Source organism: Anolis sagrei, chromosome 1 (genome assembly GCF_037176765.1).
Source record: "Anolis sagrei isolate rAnoSag1 chromosome 1, rAnoSag1.mat, whole genome shotgun sequence".
Classification (NCBI taxonomy): Eukaryota; Metazoa; Chordata; class Lepidosauria; order Squamata; family Dactyloidae; genus Anolis; species Anolis sagrei.
Window position 1 is genome coordinate 42,350,517 of NC_090021.1, and position 23,734 is coordinate 42,374,250.

Here is a 23,734-nt window from a genome sequence, read left to right on the forward strand (position 1 = left end):
TTACTGTTGCTTTCCTCTAAGACTAAGAGAATATGACTTGCCCAAGATCACTCAGTGGGTTTTCATGGCTGAGTGGGGATTTGAATCCTGTATTCCACGTTCAAACCACTATACTATATTGCCTCCCTTTCCAAAGGAGAAAGACTTTCACCACCTGTTATTTTGGACAGTAACCCAGATCATTTGTGTCAGTACTGGTGTTCACATGATTGAAAACATTGTGAGTTTCAGTGCTGAAATTCATATCTTATGGATGGCAGAGGGTTATGCTGATACATTTTGTCCTATTGTAACATAACAATACTGTACATATACATGTCTGTACATGTCCAGAAAAGAGCTTCCAAGATTGTCAATGTTTTGCAAGCTAACTATATCCAACTCCCTAAGGCAGTGGTTCTCAACCTGTGAGTCCCCAGGTGTTTTGGCCTACAACTCCCCGAATACCAGCCAGTTTACCAACTGTTAGGATTTCTGGGAGTTGAAAGCCAAAACATCTAGGGACCCACAGGTTGAGAATCACTGCCTTAGGGAATTGGATATAGCTTACAGGAGAGAAGACAGAGAGGTGATATGATACCTGCCTTTAAATACCAGAAGGGATGTTACGTAAAAGTTGAAGTAAACTTGTTTTCTGCTGTGCCAAAAACAAAAACACAAACCAATAGGTTCAAATTACTAAAAAAAAAAAAACCAGAGTAATACATTGAAATGTTTTCTAGGAATGAAGAGTATCCCTAAAATTAACTTCTATCTAAACATTAGGAAGAACCTCTCTTTTTTTTTTAACTATAAGAGCTATTCAGCAGCAGGATTGATTACCTGGAGAGGAAATTCTCCCTTTCTTTCAAGGTCTTTAAGCAGAGGTAGGATGAGCATTATTTAGAGGTGCTTTTGTTGTGTATTCCTTGTATGGCAGGTGGTTGGATTGGTGAGCTTTGTTGTCCCTTTCAACTCTATGATTCTACAATTCAATAAAACAACTGAAGATATGGGGGAAAGTTAAACAAGCTGTACACAAAGCTCATGAGTCAAAAACCTCTTTTAAAACAACAAGGGCAACAAGAAAGGACCTTTGATAATAGTATCAGACAGCTTGGAGTAAGTTGGGATTTGATGCTGAACAAGCAGCAGAATAAAAAACCAGGGGAAAGGAGCCCAGTTAACTGGTACTCTTTATCCTTTGCTCTCTGGTATTTTGAACTATTGCTAGATCTCACCCCAAGGCTAATACCAAGCTTAAATATTAAGCTTCCCCAGTTCAACAGGTATTTTGAAAGTAGTTCAAAGGCAGAAAGCTGGATGACTTCTTTTTCTGCCTGGTAAGATATTTCCTGTCTGCCTAGAAAGAAAGCAAATCCCTGCAGGAAGCCTGTCATTACACCACCTATCACAGGAGGAGATGCTAATTCTGGCTCTTTGGGGCACTCCTCTCTGTTCTTAGGAGAAATTTCAATAAATAAACTAACATAAAAGTCAGGGCAAGGACATTGCTGCATGGTTGACAGCAAGAAAATAAGTTTCCCTTGCCTCCAGGTAAAAATGTGTGAAGGATTCAATTTTTGCAAATTCTAATACAAACAGAATAAGATCTATACCTCCCAGAGTAGCTCAGAAACAGCTCTCTGTTGACATACACACTTCCGTGGATGTTGTGATGTTCTATCAATAGGCATTTCAAAAATGCATTCTCGGAGGTGCATTGTGTATCAACACATACTTTTAAAGACATCACATTTTTAAATATGTATTTTTAAAAATCCATTGGAGATGCATGTTTAAAAGAAAAAATGTTCTCAAACATGCATTTCAGTATATAATGTCCAATTCTTGCACAAATTTTCTTTAAAGTAGAGATTATGCAGAACAAGAATCTGCAAAAAATGACATGTAACAGAAATAGAATAATTCAGAGATCATGATCTCCAAGTTCATATTTCGGATATTATGGATCTTGCTTCCACCTATTTATTATTTATTTATTTATTTATTTATTTATTTACAACATGTGTACCCCATCCTTCTCATCCAGAAGAGGACTCAGGGGTGCCTTACAACAGACAGCAATTAAATACCTACTTTGACCCATCAGTCCTGAACTGAATGTCCCATGACTAAATCCTTGCATAAACTCCATATCCGTATGTTCTTTCTTGCTCTGTTTATTCCTCATGCCTCATCTTTTGCACTTCAGGCATCTGCAAGATAAAAAATTCATAGATCTCCCTGGATAATCTAGTAGGCACCTGATGGGTATGGCCTGGTGTTCCTGTTTGAAGATCTTCTGAGCCTCGCTCTCCACAACCTAATGCACACAGTTTTACCCCCTCTTCTGTACCTTTAAGAAGTTCATGAAAGTAATTCACATTTTCCCATTGCTTTAGTTATGTGCACAGAACAACTGCAGCTGTAGAAAACTTTTCATTCATCTTATAAACAGAGGCAAAAGAAGAAGGAGATAATCTCTTTTTGGACAATTCCTTCCAGAATCTCCTTGCTAGGATGGCCACTACCTATGTTGATTTAAGCTTCCTGGAAATTACGATCCAAGAAAGTAATATCTTCCATCTATGCCTGTAAAGCAACATAGTCATTGTTGAATTAAAACCTGACATGTTTATCCATGAAAAACAGAGTTTCACTATTGTCATTTCTGTTCATCTTTCCTAGAAAATCACTTTTCTGAGGGGTTTTTGATTATTTGGGATGGTGATACCGATTCCTACCCTACCTCCTCAGATGTGTGGAAAAGAGAAAATCACAGATCACCTATTATAATACAACTTGAGCCGTGCCACATGCACAATGGAGAAACTTCTTACATCAACATCAGAGGGACTCGAAGTGGCCAGCTTCTGGTCAAAGGAAATTTAGTGTAATGCCAAGTTGTAAATGTTGTTGGTGGTTTTTCCATACATTATAACTGTATTCTCAATTCACTTCTGACATGATAAATAAAATAACTTCCTTAGATTCCCCAGTTTATTCTGAGGTTAATCTAAGTAGTAAGTGGAGGGAAAACACACTCTTTCAGCAATGACGGATTTTTGTTGGTGTAATGCAAAATATTTCACAGTGATTTAGTCTTGAACACTCAAAACCATTAACTTTGCTCAAAATTTATTTCTGGCAGAGAGTAAAAATGCTAGAACTGGAAAATGGAGTCTTTATATGGAGGAACAATTTTTTAAATCTCCATGGTTATGGAAATTATTATGACAAGAGCCTGATTTCAGCATTTGCCATGGCCTCTCTGGGCCTTTCTTTTCAACTCACCATGGTTCCAATCAGCTTTGGCCTTTTTTTTTTTTAGAAAGCTTTGGCATTTCAAATAAAATGTGTGGGTTTGAGACAAAAATTGCTTTTCGTTTAGTCCCATTACAGAATAAATATGAAGTTACCATTAGAATTAGTGGGGCAGATTCATGGATTCTCCTTGCAGTTTAATATTGCTTTTGATTACTTCAATCCAACACAAGAATCTCATGTTTCTATCATGAGAAATGGGAAGCAGGAGTCCCTTGCTCCCTAATTGACCACCTAAGATATCTACTAAATACAAGATGTACAAATTGTACAATCTGCTAAATCTCAGCTGGAATTAATGAGGCTAGTCCATCAGTTTGATGGTTGCTGTAGAGATAGAGCGGAGGGCAGGTATTAACCCACCACATTTACCAGGCAATTTGTATGGCCAGCTTTCCTTAAGCTAGCATCCATTTATCATTTAGCTGGCCGGTTATACTTCTGCTCAACCCAACTGTGCTTCTGACTTCTCATAAGGGGATCAATCGTGCGATGACAGAGAAGATGGATGAGTTAAAGCAGTGTGGAAGAGAACAAGCATAAATGGGACATGGCTGAGAATAAGTGGCAGGAAATAGCCCCAGATTCTTGAGCATTGTTTGGGCTCTTGAACTTTTCAAGTGTGCCAGAGGGGCTTGAAAACTCATAAGAGGGGAAATGTCTGTTGTCTGTTCTATCCAGCAATGTTATTTTCTGAGTTGACCCTCCTTTACAAATATTCTGATAGGCATTAAATGTGAGGCTAGATTTGCAGTGTGCTGTGAACATTTACTTTTGAATATCATTCCAGCTTCAGTTCTTGCATTTATTACCAGTGGAAAGGAAATCTTCTACAGTTAACAGACAATGTCATGATCTTTCTGTAGGTTATCATTCACCCACATTAAATGTGTTGGCGCTGTTTTTCAGCAGTTATACTGCACAAACATTGTCTGCCCTACTCTTCCCCTTCAACCCAAAGGATTCATATTCTTTTAATGACTGTTTATAATGTGGATACATTTAGCAACTAGAAAATGCTCTGTCCCAATAGGGTTTGTACAGGAGATAGTGTGCGTGGGTGAGCCTTCCAACTATTAATGTTCTGTTGATTCATACAGATTCCTCTTTGCCAAGAAAATCAATTCTATGGCCTTCTTCTAGCCTTTGTGACCTGTGGCTATACTCAGTGCTAGATGCCTTGGAAATTATACCATGTGTTTTGAAAGGGCTGTTAAGCATGAACAAAGTTTTGTAAACATTTCTAATGAAGGTGGACATCATTCTTCAAAATTACTCAGATACTTCATAATTCCTCATTAGTTCATAATTCCTCACTATCTTACTGAGTGTTTATTGCGATTCCAATTGGGTACATATCCAAAAGTTAGGTTAAGCTTATTCTAATTGTGGGGCTTGGGCCACATGTAGCTCCTTGTCACTTCACAGGTATCTCCAAAGTATTTGAAGAAAAAGATTTTGAGGAAGCTTTTTTGAAAGCTTGATGTGAATACCTGTCAGATCCAGTAGGTACATCAAAGGCATGTCAGAAATACGTGGTTCTAGGCAGTTCTGCTGACATGTCAAATGACAATGCACCTTTGAAAATGAATATATCAAAATCCCTTTTGAGATTCCCTCACCTCCTACCAATAACCTTTGGAACTTGAAGAGTCTAGGAAATTCACAAAGGGAGCAGAGCATATTCACTTGTATGTGATCCCCAATTAACATATGCAAGGAAAATGAGAGAATCTGAGTATTGGGTGGGGTCAGAAGGGGTGTTCATTGTAACTGAGAAAAATAGATGAGTGACTTGAAGGCTCTTTGTGGGGAATTGTTATAATAAGCCTATTTAATTTCACACTGTGTGTGTGCTGCTGCAAGTTGCCTGATGACTTATGACTCCATGAATTTCACAGGGTTTGCTCAGAGGTGGTTTGGCCAATCTCTTCTTCATAAGTATAGCCTTTGTCATCTGGTATTCATTGCTGGTCTCCATCCAAGTACTGAGCAGAGCTGAACCTGCTTTGCTTCCAAGACCAGGTGGGATTTGGTGCCTTTAGAGTATTTAGGTACAATATTATTCACCCTTCCTTTCTTTTTAGAGCAATCCTCTAACACCTTTTTAGAGCAATGCCTCTAACACTGTGCCTTGGATTAAGCAATTTTCCTCTCTTCTCTTGTTTTGTTTGGTTCCAGGATGACATTTATCTCTTAGGATCCAATACTCTTTCTTTTGCTAAGTCTGGGCTAAGTATAGCAAAACCAAGTTGAAATGATGTTGTATCTACTCAAATTTGCTAACTTATCTTATTCTTCATAGGTTTTGGATTCAAATTATTACATCCTGGAAAGTTGGGTCAGAAGCCATCATTGCTTTTGATAATGTATCACTCAGCCTGGACTGTTACCTAACAAGTGAGTGCTTCTGTGATTAGTATTTCATTTATGTTCTGTGTTGCAGTACACTGGGTTGCCCTTACCTAGAGTAGATTGGAGTAAGACCAGACCTGCACAACTTGTTGGTAGTAAGGGGCCAAAATTAGATAGACTAAATCTTGTGGGGCTGAAAACAAGTCTTTAGGACCTCACTTTCCAACTAAGGTATAATTGTTGTTGTTGTGTGCCTTCAAGTCATTTCAGATCTATCACAGAATTTTCTTGTCAAGATTTATTCAGAGGGGATTTACCTTTGTCTTCCTCTGAGCCTAGAGATGCTATCCTTCCCACCCACTGAGTTTAGAGTCATAGTCCGAGGTTCTTACCACTATATCATGCTTTCTGAATTCTGATTTCCTTCCCTCTCTTTTTCTTCCTTCTTTCCTTCCTTCCTTCTTTCTTTTTCCTTTTCTTTCTTTTCTTTCTGTTTCCTACCCATCTTTCTTCCTTCCTTTACTCCCTCCTTCTTTCCCTCCCTTTTTCCTACCTTTCTCTCTTTCTTCCTTTCTTCCTTTCCTTTCCTTTCCTCCCTCCTTTCTTCCTTCCTTCCTTCCTGGGGGTGGATGGTGAGCAGCAGAGGGGAAGGCAAGTGTCAGCAGTGGACCAGGGAGGGACAAGAAGCAGGTGGCAAAGGGCAGTGGTGGGGGGGAAGGTGGTGGGTCACACCAATGGCTTATGTGGGCAACCTGTTAACATTGGTGGAATCCTTGGATTTGCCACTTTTACATCATGTGCAAAGCTGCCCTGAGAAAAGGTGATACAGCCCATGTTGTTCAGGGCAGAATTGGAAAAGTTTCTCTTTAGTTCTAAAATTCCCTGAATCCCAAACTTTTATAATCCTTGTGTCAGTCTTGATTGGACATGACCAGAAAGGCAATATTCCTGATCTTGGGTTGACTACAAAATTGGAATGGGATTTGACCTGGGATATTCTGGAAAGTTGGAATATGGTAGATTAGCATAGCATCCTTGACTTAGAAAGTCTTATGGTCCCCCATGCTGATGCCAGTGTTAAGCTTCCATATCATTGATGTACTTTAGCTAGGATCATATGCAGAAAAGTGTCAAACAATAAAACAAATAATATAGATACTGCATTCCAAGAAAGATTTTCATCAGGGAGCAAGAAATCATATTTCTCATTTGCTTGAAGTAAAAAGGTCTTGGTGACAGTGGAGAGTTTTCTTCCAATGTAAATAGTAAGTATGAGGCAAAAATTCAGATCAAGGCCACATTATGTAGGGCAAAGCATTATGTATCTTCACAGAGAAAAACCGAGATTCCTGTAATCAAACAACATAATAGTGTGTCCAAGGTAGCAGAAGTTATTAATGAAGAACAGATAAGCTAGGAGACTTTGCTTTTCTCTGAGGCCCCTTCCAGACAGGCCCTATATCTGACTATCTGATCCCAGGCTTTCTGCTTTAAAATGGATTATATTAGTCCCCACTGCCAGATAATCCAGGATAAACAGAAAATCTGGGATCCGATCCTGGGATATAGGGCCTGACTGGAAGGACCCTGAGCCTACAAGGACAGAAAAGAGTCCTCCACTCCTATACATTACATTGCTGAGGTAATTCACTGCAAACTTTTATTACACTTTAAACTCAGTCTTTAGAAATTAAATTAATCTAAGGACAAAGAGGGAAAATACAGGAAGGAAAGAAAAACTGAAACATTTAAAAAGTAGCTTAAAATGTGAGATGCCAGAAGCTTAATTGGTGAGTCAGATGAGGCGAGTCAGAGCATACAAAGCTCATCTTTGGCCCTAACTCTATTCTGCAACCTTAACTAACATAATTTTTGTGGGGAAAATGCTACCTGGGTGAAGTCAATAGAGTGCAGCACACCAACATTTAGAGCAATTATTATGTAATAGTTTGCCTCTGGGAGACAAGAATTTAAATCTTTGCTCCGGCATGGAAACCTTCTGTGTAATCTTGAGCAAGTCTCAGTCTCTGAGCTATAGGAAAGGAATGACAAGACTAATCTGAATGTGAACAAGACTCTATGGGCAGATCTTCTGCAATAAAAAGGGGGCTGTGAACAAGAATGTGAACAAGACTCTATGGGCAGATCTTCTGCAATAAAAAGGGGGCTGTCCAGACAACGTTTTGGGCAACCCAGAAATACTTCACCACAAACCAGGAAAACCCTGGTTTGTGGTGAATGAATTTGATAGTGGGTTTATTCTGGGCCTTCTTGGTGTCTGGATTGCCAAGAGAAAGGGGGGAGGAGGAAAATTGCTCTGCCCCCCCCCCCCTTTTTTTCTCCTGGCATGTCATTTCTACATGCCAGGAGAACTCCAGCAGCCATCCCATGGAGGCCGGGTGAGTTCTCTTCCTTTTTTACGGTGTTTAGGGGGGCTTCTGGGAGGGGGTTAGGTGTCTTGGTGTTGTACTGGGAAGCCACAGTACAACATCTGGTCACCCACCCCACAAAGCACATGCTTCTGGGGTGAGTGTGGATGGGCCCCCAGGAACATCTGCAATTTTTAAACGCGGATGCTCCTGAAATAACAGCCTGTCTGAAAAGGGCCTATGGCCCCTTCTATGCTGCCATAGAATCCAGTTCAACACAGATAATCTGGATTATATCTGGCCATGTAGATGGAGACTAAGATATGGTTAACTAGAGTTGGCTTAAAAGCACATAACACAACAGGCCCACAAGACGCACACACATGCCCTCTGGCTCCAGAATTTAGAAGTGGAATGGTACCAAGTTTACATCTTGCATTATGTTGGGTGTATTTGTCCAGGGGTAATATTTAACTATTTACCAGGGCTTTGAAAAGATACTTGTTTGAACTAGAACCCCAGAATCACCCAACTGGCATGGCTACTTGATAATAAATTTAAAATGTAACATTCAAAATCTGAAAATATACTTTTCCAGGTATAACACTTAGCTTTATTGTCTTACAAATTAATGTTTAACTTTTAAGGGATAAAGTAATATGTGAACACAATCCTTTTCTTTCTTTCTTTTGTTACTGATTTTCCAAATACTGAGATTATCAATAATGCTCTGTGTGAATATCCTTTTAGCCAGTTCCTCCTCTGATGTAACTCACACCATCTCCTCTATAGTTATTTTATAACATCTCTCTATAGCATCTGCCATGTGCGAATCTGTCTTTCATTTCTAATGAGTTCCATTTGCTTGCACTTTGTGTGCCCTAATGCCAAATGCCAGTACAGTTGAATTTTTTAGCATCTGCAGTTGTAAGAGGATAGATTTTTAATTATTTATAGCTATGAAAAATTGCATGCTCGCATATTAAACACTGAAAAATATGCATGCCAGAACCGGACAATTAAACAGAACCCACTGTAAAAAAATTTTCTGACAGCAATGATGTCCCTTCACCTTCCTAGCATCTTCAGTATGCTTTCCTCCCTCCTTTTCTCCTATTTTCCCCTCCATTTGTTTCAGATCCCACAACAGTAATGGATGCCAGCCTATCCTTCCTTTTAACACTATCATGTGTTATGGTTGCAAAACTTTGGCCTTGTTCAATCCACCACCAGCTGCTGTTCTCCTCACTTTGCCAGACCAACACACCATCTCCACACAGTCATAAACCAGAGTGCCTTTTTGTGTTCCAGTCAATGAAGAGAAGACATCTCGAGACCACAGTCCGGATGCAGGCAATCTGCTCACAGAAAAAGGCAGAGGCGAAGGACATTTTACAGAAGGGCCAACCCAGGATCCTGCACCATTTAGCTTTGGAGGTAAGAAATTGATTTCTTCTTGCAAATAGTTCCAGATAATTTGGAGTCTTTGCAGGAGCATAGATTTCTGCCAAGTGCAAGGAGATACCATATTGCTAATTAGGTGGAGAAAAATACACAGTGGAACAGATATTTTGTGAAAATAAGCACACTTGACAAAATAGACACACTGCAAGAGCCCTCTTTTGAGAAAACAAGGAAAGGGGCTAGACTCTTCTCAAAGCAAAGGGTTGTTGCCATTTTGAAAAGAAGCAAGCATTTGAAACCAATTTCTTAAGCAGTATGTGAAGGCCAGGTGACTTTTGGTACTGTAAATAAAGGTAAAGATTTCCCCTGGCATTAAGTTTAGTCATGTCTGATTTGGGAGTGGTGCTCATCTCCATTTCAAAGCCAAAGAGCCAGTGTTTTCCGTAGACACTTCCAATGTCATGTGGCCGGCATGCCTGCATGGAGTGCTGTTTCCTTCCCGCAGACACAGTACCTGTTGATCTACTCACAGTACTACTTTGATACTGTAGCTCCCAAAATTACAGAATGAAGTACTCCTCTGTGTTGATTGGATGCTCCTGAAGGTCTTCATGCCAAATGTTAACTTCTTTAAGCCTGTTAGAATGCATATATCTCTGAAAGGAACCTGTTCCCCATACCCATCTGTCCCACAAAATGCAGCTTCAAATTTTGACACGGCATAATTTTGAAACTCAAGAAATACTTCCATTTGATTAAATTTTGAGGAGGAGAAGAAAGATAAAAAAAATGTCCTAAATACTTTGCTTTTATCCAATTCTGTCCAGTATCGGGTATCCCAGTGAATCCATCACTTACAATGTGGTAATTTTATTATAAGTTACCATTCAGAGAACTAGAGTTGTAGGACTCTTACTGTGGAGTAGACTTCTCTGGGTGTCCTATAGTTGAAAGATTGCCCAGTTGAGGTCCAATTTAAAGAAGGAAAGGGGCCTTGAATATACCCAACAACAATTGGCTCCCCAACACCAGATTGCGCAAACACATAAGTTGGTCATCTGGTCAAAGTTTGTCTCAGTATGGTGCATCTATTTATTTTATAGCAATTATTAAACATCATAGTCGCAGCAGGTTAAACCACTGAGCTGCTGGACTTGCTGACCAAAAGGTTGGCAGTTAAAATAGCTCACACTGTTAGGCCCAGCTTCTGCCAACCTAGCAGTTCAAAAACATGCAAATGTGAGTATGCTTCTGCGGGAAGGTAATGGTGCTCACTCCAAGCTGGCCACATGACCTTGGAGGTGTCTACAGACAGCACCGGCTCTTTAGCTGAGAAATGGAGATGAGCACCACCTCTCAGAGTCGGGCACAACTAGACCAAATGTCAGGGCACACCTTTACCTTTCATCAATCATCAGTGCTTTTTGGAGAAAGGAGTCATAAGTGGCCACTGAAATCCAGTTATCCAAAATGGTTCAAATGAAACCAAAGGAGATTCTGCTTTGGACCATGACCAGCCAGATACACAGGATGAACTCACATGTAAGGACTAAAGTTGGAAGTTATTATTCATAAAAGCATTATTGTTATTCATTGCAAAACTGAAAAAAATGCAGTGTTGTTATTCATCACAATACCGATCCTCCTCCCCAATGCCTTGCTGTTTTACTCATTACCTTTTTGTTAAAAAGGAACAGTAGTAAGGGAATGGCATAATGTCTTTAAAATGCCCCTGAAAATTTCTATAAAATGCCTTTAATGGTCTGTACAGGTAGCTGAAAGACAGTAATTGCTACTTATTGCAAGGAAAAATGAATTGCTGTATTCTTTTTGAAATGAGAGTTTATGCTGGCATTTGTACCTATCATGTAGCCCTCCAGATATTGCATGCTAATTCCCAGCAGCCCTAGCCAGCATATCTGGTGAAAAATGTTGGAAGTTGCAAGCTAATATGTCTAGAAGGCTACAAATTCTAACCCCAGGATTATGCTCGTATCATTCCATCATCACCATCTATACAATTTCCCCCTCTTTATTCCTAAGCTCTGACCCAGAACTACAACTGTCTCTTGTAATTGCCCTGACTTTCTGGTACTGCAATCAGAATGCTTCTGATTTACCATTCTTTTCTGGCCAACTAGAGCCCTTTCCCATTATACAATCATAGTACTATGTGTGGCAAGATCCTATGAAAGTATGGGGAGAGGCATTTAGAAACCCCAGCTGGAGAGCTCTAGTACCTCCCCAAACTATAAAGTCCATCATTCCATGGGACACTGCCATGTCAATTAAAGTGGAATCATAATAATGATTATGTACTGTGAAAAGGCCTCTAAACTAGGCACTTCACCCCACGGGATAAGTAAAGTGTTTGGGATCATTGGTTTTCCTTTAAACTTCGCAACACCCCATTGGGAAATTGAACTGGTGATTTACCTACCTCCAGCACAACTTCTCCTTTTCTCCACTTTCTTTAGGATTTATCTGTTTGATTTGCCATCATGCGGTAGAGATTTGTTTCCTCCCATTGTCCCTCCAGGATTTTGATTATTTTTCATTTATTTAAAAAAACAGCCTGGATCATAGAAAGTAGCTTTAAAGTAACCCTGATTTTTCCCCAAGTTTTTGCATTGCGATCACAGAAGGTATTTAAAATTGGGAAAACTGGCATTTTGGCTCCTTCCACAAACTGTGCCATTGTTTTATTTACAAGCAGGCAACAGGGATTAACATAACATGGGGCAATAGGCCATTTTGCCTGTCTATCCATGGGGAATGTAAAAATAAATCAATTCCCAACCAGCCTAGGAATCCTTGAAGAATCCAACACAGCAAAATACCTCAACCCCATGGTTGAAAGTTACATCATGTGAAAAACAGTGTGGGTTGCCAGTTCTTAAATGTGTGGCAACTCTAATTTTACTGTGTGAGATGAAGTGCTAGGGCCCTTCCACACAGCCATATAACCCAGAATATCAAGGCGGAAAATCCCACAATATCGTCGTTGAACTGGGTTATCTGAGTCCACACTGCCATATACTCCAGTTCAAAGCAGATAATGTGGGATTTTATTCAGCTGTGTGGAAGGGGCCCTAGATGAGATGGCAGCAAATCTGGATGGGATTTATTGCTTTCAAGACGAAGAATATGTTCAGACGTAAGTCACAGGCTGAATTCTATTAGTGATGTCGAGCAAGAATTTAGTGGTTTTTGCCAGGAGGCAAAGACCAATCATACTCAGCAAGGAGAGTCTGGAGCCCTGGTGAGACAAGCAAAGCACCCTAGATTTTTCCCTAATTTTTCCCAAATCAAGTCTCACCAAGTTGAAGAAAAGCCACTGAATTTTCACAAAGAGTACATTTTATAGAAAATACAGAGTTGTCAGATTCAAACTTCCCACCCCACTCCCCCCCCCTCGCCCCTCTGCCAGCTTCGTGCTGATTGGCTGGAGTCATCAGCTGGAGGGAGGCGTGGCTGGCTTAGGCGCACCTCAGCCAATGGGAAAGCCAGTGCCGCTTCGGCTCCTGAGCCAATGGGAGTTGAGGAGGCGGTACAAGCGAGAAAACAATGAACCGAGAGGAAAGTGAGTGGATTAAATGGAACTTAATGGTTTGTCCGATGGCCGGCAATAATCCAGAGATTATTCCGGGGTTCATAAAGCATGCATAGGGGAAAAGGGGGAAAAGGAAATTCATATAAACCCATCCCACCCATCAAAGTTCATAGAGAGTCCAATATTGTGAAATCATACAAGTCATGAAAGGGAGTCCATGGGGCTTAGGGAAGGAGTTCCAGAAAGTTTCCAAAAGTTCTTAAAAGTTGGCAAAAGTTGATAAAAGTTGTAAAATCCACGGGAGGCAAGTTGGAAAAGGTGTCCCAGAGTCCGTTGAGTTATTATGAGGTGACTGCCAATGCTGGAGATCAAGATCCATGGAGAGAACTACAGATCCCTCCTCACCAAGGACCAAGGCGGCCCGCTGACATCTTGGGGATCCTATGGGGTGATCGTGACAGTTTCCCAGGATCGACAGGCTCCCTGGGCATCCACAAAATGGTGGCAGCAAGGCAGTATCTTCAGGAAAACAGCTGAGCTCCAGGTTGAGGTTTTGGTGGCAAAAATTGTTATTCCTGGGGTGGGGAGGTCAGTAGAGTGAAACTGGGATAGCCATTAGTATTAGAATTCTCTCCAGAGAAGAATGGCACCGGTTTGAAGCGATCCGTTGACTAGCAGATACGGGGGCCCAATGGGTTTCCATATATGCGGTTTAGAGGAGCACAGTTTGAGCCTCCCCATGACGTGAAAATCGCATCCCGGGCAGGCCGGCAGCCATCTGCGGCCGGGGAAAGGAAAGATTCATGCAGAGAAGAGTTTGGAGGTAGTAAAGGACACAAAGTAACACTACTGAGAGGAAAAAGTTACAATTAATTGATACTTTATTGGGGGATTAGTTACAATGTTAGGAAGGGGAAGAAAGTAATAAGAAGGTTTCTGGGTTGCAGCTGCTGCTGTGGCCACATTCATGTAGGTTGGCCCAAGCGGAGCAATAGAGAACTGAGGAACTCCCTGCTGCAGGTCAGATCAGCTTGAAAGCAGGGAGTTCTGGGTTTGACCTCATCAGTATATTAATATCATAATTTATATGTTGAATTGTTTTCCATGTGGAACAACATTTGTAATGGAAGTTCATCGAGAAACTTTGGCTTTGGGTGTTTGGTCCCAGTATCTATAGCACTGTAGAAGCGCACTACAAATTTGTATCTTTTCTAGAAACAGCTGGCTCAGATTAAATGGTCTCACCTCCAAAGATGTCTGCTTACATCTTTTCTGAAGGGGAAGCTGCAATGTTATTGGTAATGATAGTGACTTTAGAGGGGATGCTATGATGTTCTGGAAGCAACTGATACAACTGTGTTATGTTCATGCTTATAAAGCTTCCATTCTGGAGTACACTCCCATAATCCCCCAACCAGCAGATTTCTAGGCATGCTGTCTGGGGAATGTTGGGATTTATAGTCCAAAATGGTTTTTTAACCAAGTTGTGCTGAGAATGCAGATAAGTGATGGTAGCCAAAGTGTTACAGGACTGCACAGGTAATGAGCAATCCAGCTGTCCTCAGGTTTTACTCTGTATCTTTCTTCAAAAACTGACATGCTTTATCTGGGAGAATATATTAATGCCATGATAAATGGTGTAAACATAGATGTTACAACAACCGTCTCTGCTGATTTCATTAGTTAGAGTGTTTGTGCGGCACTTTCAAGATAAAAAGCACTTCTGGAAATGTTGTTCCATGAATCAGTTGCAATAGCTCTGACAAGAAGGGAGATTCCTGGTATCATGTTTGGCTTTCGAACATTAACTCACAATTACTATACATCTGGCAAAGAGTGGGTTGTATAATGTGTCTTGTATAAAACATGCATAGAGCAGCAAGAAAACTTCCGCTTGAGGCTCCTTTCCCCAACAGAAGAGCAGTAAAACAGGTCAGAGGATTATTTGTTCCTAAAGTGTTCGTATCTCTTCACATTTATTGTGCCAAGAATTAGGGAGTCAGAAGGGCAGAAGAATGCAAATTACTTGGAGGTTGAATAATAGCACTTTTGAGAGCTGATTCTCAGATCTGTTGTTCATGACGGTGCCATTTTCAGACCTCAAACTGTGGCTTCCACACTCTGAAAAACTAACAAAAGTTGGCCCCAAATGCATAAGGAAGTCTAGTAGGAATGTCAAATAATCATATTATGACAATCATAATTTTATTTAGGCCCAAGTTACAGACATGAAAAGTATGAGAGTCTTTTTAGCCAGGAGCTCTGATAGCACTTTTCCAAGAACCCCGACACTCAAGCTTCTAATTATATCAAGGTGCCATTCACACTTCTTCCTAAAACTTTAAAAATCCTGGATCTAGCATCCTTTTAGAATGGACATGAACCTACCAAGATTGTATATCTGGACTCCATGTTCCTACTCTAAACTCCTTCCTATCTAAGATGAGGTGGATGAAGCATCAACACAAAGCTTTCTCAATAATAGCACCATCTATGTGACAGATCCCATATTTAGGTTGGCAATTCTAACCCAGGGGCTCCCTTTTTCCCTTAACATACCTCTCTGGATGTGGTACTCGGGCCTCAAAGACCACTATTGCACAAGTAGTTGTATTGGCTATTTGTTTGAGTGTGGCAGTATATAACCAATTCTTCCTTATTGATTCTTAACTGAAAACATTCAGAAAGAAGTGTCGAAAACAAAACCCATGAACATTTATTATGTAGTTGCCATTCTTTGATTTCAAACAAAATACAACTTCTGCTTGAACAATTTCCACATGCTCATTGTCCAAAACCCCTGTGCAAATCTCTCATTTGTTTATTTATTTATTTATTTCCTATATTTATGCCCTGACCTTCTCACCCCTGAGGGGGGACTCAGGGCGGCCTCACAAATACACCATACAGTGTCATCATAATAAAACAATCAACAATACATTAAAATATAAAAATATTAAACAATAATTAAAACAATTGATTAACACATGCCTATTAAAATCAGAGTCTAAAATCCAGTCTGGGTCAAATCATTGCCATAAGTATTAAAATCTTCTTTCACTTGCTTCTTCCTCTTTGTTTCTATCCCCACTCATAACTGGCCCTATGTTATGCTTTTAAATTTTAAGTCCATTCCTATCCGCTACTGTCCCTGTCTCTATCTATCTAATAATAATAATAATAATAATAATAATAATAATAATAATAATATACTTTATTTGTATACCGCCCTATTTCCCCAAGGCGACTCAGGGCTATTGTCAACATATAAGGCAAAATATTTAATTACCCATAAGGAAAACCATGCAGACAATTAAAATAAACATCATAAAACATAAAATCCTACTAAAACATACATAATGGTCCACGCTCTGGTTACATCCTGTTTAGACTACTGCAACGCTCTCTACGTGGGGTTGCCTATGAAGACTGCCCGGAAGCTTCAATTAGTCCAACAAGCGGCAGCCAGATTGCTAACAGGAGCGGGGTACAGGGAGCATACGACTCCCCTGTTGTGCCAGCTCCACTGGCTGCCAATCAGCTTCCGAGCACAATTCAAAGTGCTGGTCCTGACCTATAAAGCCTTAAACGACTCCGGCCCAATTTACCTGTCCGAACGGATTCTCCCCTATGAACCATCAAGGTTATTAAGATCTTCTGGAGGGGCCCTGCTCTCGGTCCCACCACCCTCGCAATCGCATCTGGTGGGGACGAGGGACCGGGCCCTCTCGGTGGTGGCCCCTTGGCTTTGGAATTCCCTCCCACTAGAGATTAGATCTGCTCCCTCCATCCTGACTTTTAGAAAGCTAATAAAAACCTGGCTTTGGAATATGGCATTTGATGATTGAGTCAATAACTCTTGTCCACACTGAAGGATGGCGATGAATTGTGACTGCATTTGACGACTTGGCTTGTGTAATGTGATGATGTATTTTACTGTATTTTATATTTTAATGTATAATGATGATGCACGGTACTGTTTTATATTACTGTATATGAATACATGTTGTAAACCGGCCTGAGTCCTTCTTCTGAGGTTGAGGTATATAAAACCTATTAAAAAAATTTAAAAATTAGATGGGTTCAAAAATACCAATGGCCAGGATTACAAAATAGACATGGTAACTATAAAAGAGCTGGGCAAGGGATAGTGTAACAGTGTATCATAGGCCCAGGGAAGTGGATAAAGTTCAGAACAAAGAACTGTCTGACAGCCTAGGGAAGGCCTAGGGACTAATCATTCTCAAACACCTACAGAAGGAGGACAGTGTGGGGGCTTGTCTGATCTCTCAGTGGAGGGAGTTCCAAAGTCAGGGGGCCCCCACCTAGAAGGCCCTCTCCCTCATTCCCAAGAGGAGGGCCTCCCCGACAGATCTTAGAGCCCACGCCGTTTCATAGGGGGAGATGCAACGACAAAGATAGGCAGGGCCTGAACCATTTGGGGTTTTGTAGGTCATAACCTGCACCTTGAAATGGGACTGACAGTTTATCAGCAGCCAATGGAACTGCTTTAGTAGGTGTGACGTTAGCTCCAGTTAGAAGCCTGGCTGCTAACCTTTCTACCAATTGCAGTTTCTGAGCCATCTTCAAAGGCATCCCCACTTAGAGTGTATTGCAATAATCCAATCTGGATGCAACCAATGCGTGAATTACCGTGGCCATGTCCAACTTCTTGAGGTATGGTCACAGCTGGCACACAAGCTTTAATTGTGCAAAAACTCTCCTGGCCACTGCCAACACCTGGGCATCAAGTGTCAGCGCAGAGTCCAGGAGGACCTCCAAACTGCAGAGCTGTGTTCTCATTAAGCACAGGTTGCCACACAATACCCTGATCGACCCCACGGCTGACCAGGAGGATTTCTGTCAAGTCTGGATTAAGCTTCAGCCTATCTGACTGTTTTATTTCTATTTTATTTAAATGCACTCCATATTCTGGAGACAGAGTGTTTCCCTGGTCAGGGTTATTTCCCTGGTCTTGCCTTTGATTTGTGTTTATGCAAGTAACAAAATTCCCTATTTTTCCATCAATCTTTAAGGATTAAAATATGTGTTGCTTTTGTGTCATGCAGGGATTTTATCTTCTCTACTTATGAAATGCTTTGCTGTTTGATTTCCTTTATGTTCTGTTATTATTTATACCATTCAGAAACACTTGCATCATTTTGCCACTCTCTGTTCCTTCTTGTTGATGTCCTGTTTTTGTTGTGGAGGGGTAATTAAACCAAACCAAGGAAGTAAACACCTGACTATGGTGGACCAAAGAATAATATTGATCTGCCCCCTGTTGTCCCTTTCAGCTTTATTTTGAAACCAGAGGCAGGCAGCATCCCTGCAGAGGTGTAGCAGAATCAGATTGTGTGTGTATGTGTTTCTGTGTTTAACTTCAGCAGGAATGTGAGACTGTCACTTCTTCAATGAGGGACACACAACCTACAGGGAATAGAACAAACAGTACAAATAAGTGAAAGTATCCCACTGTGTATTTATCTGGTAACAGGTTAGATTGCCAACCAGAGCTCTGATTTATCTTCCAAGCTCCCTAAACAGCTTTATATATCAACAACAGTCTTTGGATGTGAAAACCTTCCACTCCGAATACTCTAGCAAAATTATTTCTTTCCCCTTATTTTCGCCCTCATTTCTTTCATTTTCTTTCCCCCTCTTTTTCCCAATACCATTAATTTTGAAGTGCTGGTGCATCATTTTTCATCAGCTATCACCATCTTTTGCTTGTTATTGGAGTTGCTGGTATAGGTTGCATTAAATGAAAAGGCAAAGGAAATAGCTCTCTCAGCCATTCATGTTGTGTTATGTACATTGAACATCTGTTTCCCACTTCATGTGGAGACTATTTCAACAGTATTAGGACTCCATGTTGTATTGTAGAATATTTTCAGTATTGTACGGAAAAGTACAACCAAGGTTTTAGAGGATTTTGATCTGTGTATTCTTACAAAAGTCTGCCATTTTCCTCACAAAACTGCAACCTCATATAGGAGCCTCTGAGTTTCAGTATAATACAGATGATACAATTTGTTTATTCATTTTGCATCATCAACTTGAAATATTTTTGTATCATCAACTTGAAATGAGATGCATTTTTTTATTTTCAAAGTTACCGAGGCAGATAATTTGAAATTGACCAGATACATTTTCATTTTAATACATTTTCCAAAGCTGGTTATTGTGGCATATCAGGGTCCTTTCCTCACCAATTTATCCTCACAGTCTACCTGGGAAGTAGGTTAAACTAAGATGTAGAAATGGAATCAATACTATCATGAACTTCATGGCTGAGTAGGGACTTATTTATTTTATTTTATTTATTGGCTTTATAACCTGCCTTTCTTTAAGTCTATGATTCAAGGCAGCTTGAGGCTCAGTTTCGCTGAACTTAATCCAGTATTCTAACAGCTATACTGCAAATATTAAAATTTAATTCAGAATCATTTTTAAAGAAAAGGAAAAAAAAGATGAAACATGTATTTTTGAGGTCATTGTTTCGGAGAACCAAAACCAGCATTTTTTATCTAAATGTTTTATAACTGCACATTTTCTACCATGCTTTTCACTGTTAAATTATGAAATTACAAAGAGAAATCGCAGGTCAGTGCTTCCAAGGAATTTTGAAAGCCTTGCATCCAACATTTCTGATCTGCCTACTACCATTTTAGTAATGAGACGCTGAGGATCTATATTTTATTGGTTTTATTATTCTAGTTAATGTTATTTATGCTAAATGTTTTAATTGTTTTTATGTTATTGCGGGCATCGAATTGTGCCATTGTAAACCACCCTGAGTCACCCTCGGGCTGAGAATGGCAGTATATAAATATGGTAAATAAATAAATAAATTTTCACTACCTCTCTTTCTTAAGCTTTCTAGGGGCCCTTCCACACAGCCCTATATCCCAGAATATCAAGGCAGAAACTCCCACATTTATCTAAGTGAGAACTCAGATAACCCAGTTCAAAGCAGATATTGTGGGATTTTCTGCCATGATATTCTGGGATATAGGGCTGTGGGGAAGGGTCCTTAGTCTCAAGCTTAGCTTGGCCATCATCATAATCATCATTGCCATCTTTTTAATATCCTGCCTTTTCCTTAGAATTGGGGTTCAAAATTAAAATCATTACCATTTATATCAGCACAGTGTTCAGGACAAACAATCTTGTATTGCAGAATATTGAACTAGATCTGGAAAAACTGGGCTTCAAATCTCCACAAAGTTAGGAAGATACAGATCTCAGATCTAGCCAAGTTTTCTTGTAAGAGCAAAATGAAAGGAGTTGGGAAGAACTATGTAAACTATCCTGACCTATTTGGAGGAAGAGGCTGTACACCACCACCACAAATAAATAGACACTGTCTGAGCATGATCATTAGATATGGGCTGGCTTCCTGCTGTCCTTTCTGCACCCAAGAAGCAGGGTTGAGAGCCTGCCAAACTTGTTGATTTGATGGAGAGAGAGAGACAAAGAAAGTCTCTCTTTTTACCCTCCCACTCTTCCCTCCTCTCCCACAAACCTCTTCCGGTGAACTGGCAATATCAGCACCACTGTGGAATCCCTTAGAGGGCAATGATCAATAGGAGCCAGCCAAAAGTAATTACAACTAATGTGATCTTTGGCTTCTTTGATGGATCACAGGCTGTAATATTTCCTTCTTCGCAAATCAGATTAAAGCAGGGAGGCACATTTCTGTTATACCAAGACAGCGGAGAGGTTTTTTAAAAAATGTCCGCCCCATTCACTGAATCCCTGAAAACCTGTATAATAAAAAAAAACTGTCTGAGAGCACCATAGTAGATGATGTCGACATGCACTTGGGGAAAATCCATTGTCTTAATTGTGGCTCAGTGGAATTTACATTGCATCTATGACTCGCTTGGGATCGGCAATCTCTTTTTGATATCCCTAATGGTGGGGGTAAGCTAATTCCAGCAAAAGTGTTGAATATTCATGGATACTGTGCACATCTATTTTCAGACCAGCACAGAGCAAACCCCTTTTTCAATATTGATGCTATTAATTGTGCTGAGAATCCCTCTTTGTATTGGACTCAAGATGATTAGAATTTGAGTTGCATTTGCCATTTTGCCATCTTAGCTTAATGCTACCATGGATTTTGCTTCCCGAGTGTTTTGGAAGTGCTGCATCTAAAGAAGTGTATTTATATCCATGAAAGCTCATGTAACTTTTTTTTTTTAAAAAAAAGGTTCAGTCTTAAAGGTACTATGCAATTTCTTCCTCTCCTTTTCTTCTTCCTTTTTATACCAAACCGTCTGCATACCAGCTCCAAGTTGCCTCTGTCAATATAGCAAGTGATTAGGAAATGTGGGGATTATAGTTGAAAGATCTGAAAGGCCAAAATCACCCATCCATGGCTTATTATGTTCAGACCTTTCCTTGTTTATTGGTTCACAGGGGAAGGTCTAGGATCAACCAGTGGTGAATAATTTTCTGTTAGATGTTCTACTATTTAGTGATGAGTAATAGTTGGGAGGCCATTCAAAATATTCACAGAGCACAGGGTTTGTGGTCAACTTGCACAAACATCTGAGCAGGTTGCTTGACTTTTTGCCAGATGTAAATAATAAAAATGTTTGCCAGAAAACCCACCCTTAACACCTGGCTTAATAAATGATACTACACTCTTGTGAGCTCCATGATAATATTACCTGATTACATCTGTTCAAATGCCAAACTGGGGAACTGAAATTGAACTACAACTTTGTGTAAACTGAATCACAATCAGAATAAGCCCAATGCAAGTCTGCAATCAGATAGAGAAAAGAAGAAGGGATCACTTTGATAATCTTATCCTACCTGTGTACTGTTTTGTATAAGTGTGACCATCGACTCTGTGTGATTAGGGATGCTGCATTTAATGTCAAACACTGAGCACAAACAGTTAATACATATCCCATTGATACAGGCCCTCAAATAGTTCCTAATAGTGGAGAAAGTGTGCAGAGGACAAAGTAGGGGCTCGTGGTCCCACTTTTATTCAGACATTTTTCCCCTGCTAACCTTGCAGCTCCATACCTCTATCACTTCACAATGGTAAACCAGGATATATATGATTGAGCAACATCAGAGTATGGTCAAGATGGCAAACAATATGAATGAGGGAAGAGCACACAAGCTAGCAGAGGTTGCAGCAGTTTGCTTTTCTCTTCATCTACTGGGAAGGACAAGATTCTTTCCCCCTTGCTGAGTTAATTCAGTACAAACTACATTTGCACTTTGAACTCAGTCTGCAACAATGAAAGTAAGCTGAGGACAAAGGAGGAAAGTGGGAGAGGAGAGAGAAAGTGGAACAATTTAAAAAGCAGCTAGAAAAGTCAGATTACAGAGGATTAATAAGGACTGTCACTGCCAGACTGGGACAGTTGGAGAACATGCAGTTTGTGTCAGGCACTGATCCAGAGTGTTGAGTTTAAGGTGTTTTAGTATGTTTTGTTAGCAAAGAAAAATGTTAAAATTGCTAACAAAATCATGTTTTGGATTAGTCTCCATCATGCAAAATAACTATAAACTTTATTATAAACACAAGACTCTGATTTCTTTTGTATATGTAAATTGAACTATAGAAGCTGAGGAAGGAAAAGAAGTTAGGCAGCTGACACTCATACCAAAGGGAGAATTGGGACATTTTCACACTACACAATTATAGCACTGTGATTCCCTTAACTGCCATGGTAACATCTTATGAAATCCTGGGATTTTTCAATTTAGGGGTATGTATTTAGATTTCTCAACCAGAGAGTTCTAGTGCTTCAGCACACTACAAATCCCAGGATTCTATAAAATGTTCAGGTTTTTGTGTGTGTGTGTGTGTGTGCCTCAGGAGCGACTTGAGAAACTGCAAGTCACATCTGATGTGAGAATATTGTCCGTCTGCAAGGACATTGCCCAGGGGACACCCGGATATTTTTCCATTCTGTAGGAGGCTTCTCTCATGTTCCCGCATGGGAAGCTAGAGCTGACAGATAGGATCTCACTCCATCTCAAAGATTCGAACCACCAACCTTCAGGTCAGCAGTTCAGCCAGCCCAAGGGTTTAATCCATTGTGCCACCAAATGTTTATGAACTTGGCAAACCAGACTGTACCCTGAAAAAAAAAGATATGCCACCACAACAGAAACACAATTAGAAAGGTTATTTTTGTCTTTAGTCCACTCCATTTATTCTGAATATTGGATATTTCAAAAAGACTGCTCTCCTACCAATCACTGAATAGACAGCAGAAAAGAGAGCTGAATATATAAGCAGAGGTAGGTTCCTCGATCACCTGGGTATTTCATTAAATATAGCAGTTCATACATCATGAAGTGCATCTTACTCATACCAAATTTTGCAGATGAAAGAACTGCCTCATTAAGCAATTAAATAGTGGCTTCTTGATTCCTTTCCCCCTCAAATCTGTTGTCAGCTTGTCAATGCCTATGTCTTCCAGGAATCACCATGAGCCCGTTATCTCCCCTGGCCAACATCAATCTTGACAAGCTGCTTTGTTGTGTGGATGATCATCTACTAATGTTTCTTTCTTCCTTCCCCCCACCTCCAGCTCTGTCGCTTCCATCTTCTCCCCACCCCCCACCCCCGCCCCATGCCCCCATCACGAGTGATTTCCACTGGCTTTTCAGAGCCTATTGTCAGAGGAAGTTCTGCTTCTTGTGCCACGTGGCTGATTCTCGGAAGGACTCTGAGTCACATTAGTTAATCAGATGAAGGAGCTGA

General features: G+C 40.3%; 1 protein-coding gene across 2 annotated transcripts in view; it reads left to right on the forward strand.

The window, feature by feature from the left end:
* The window catches only part of ALK (ALK receptor tyrosine kinase), a 759,925-nt gene that overhangs the window by 642,023 nt on the left and 94,168 nt on the right, over positions 1-23,734 (forward strand). For both annotated transcript variants that reach the window (XM_060754129.2, XM_060754130.2), the window contains exons 10-11: positions 5,612-5,706; positions 9,342-9,467. In XM_060754129.2, coding sequence (XP_060610112.2) covers positions 5,612-5,706; positions 9,342-9,467 — 221 coding nt within the window. The remainder of the gene's footprint in view (positions 1-5,611; positions 5,707-9,341; positions 9,468-23,734) is intronic.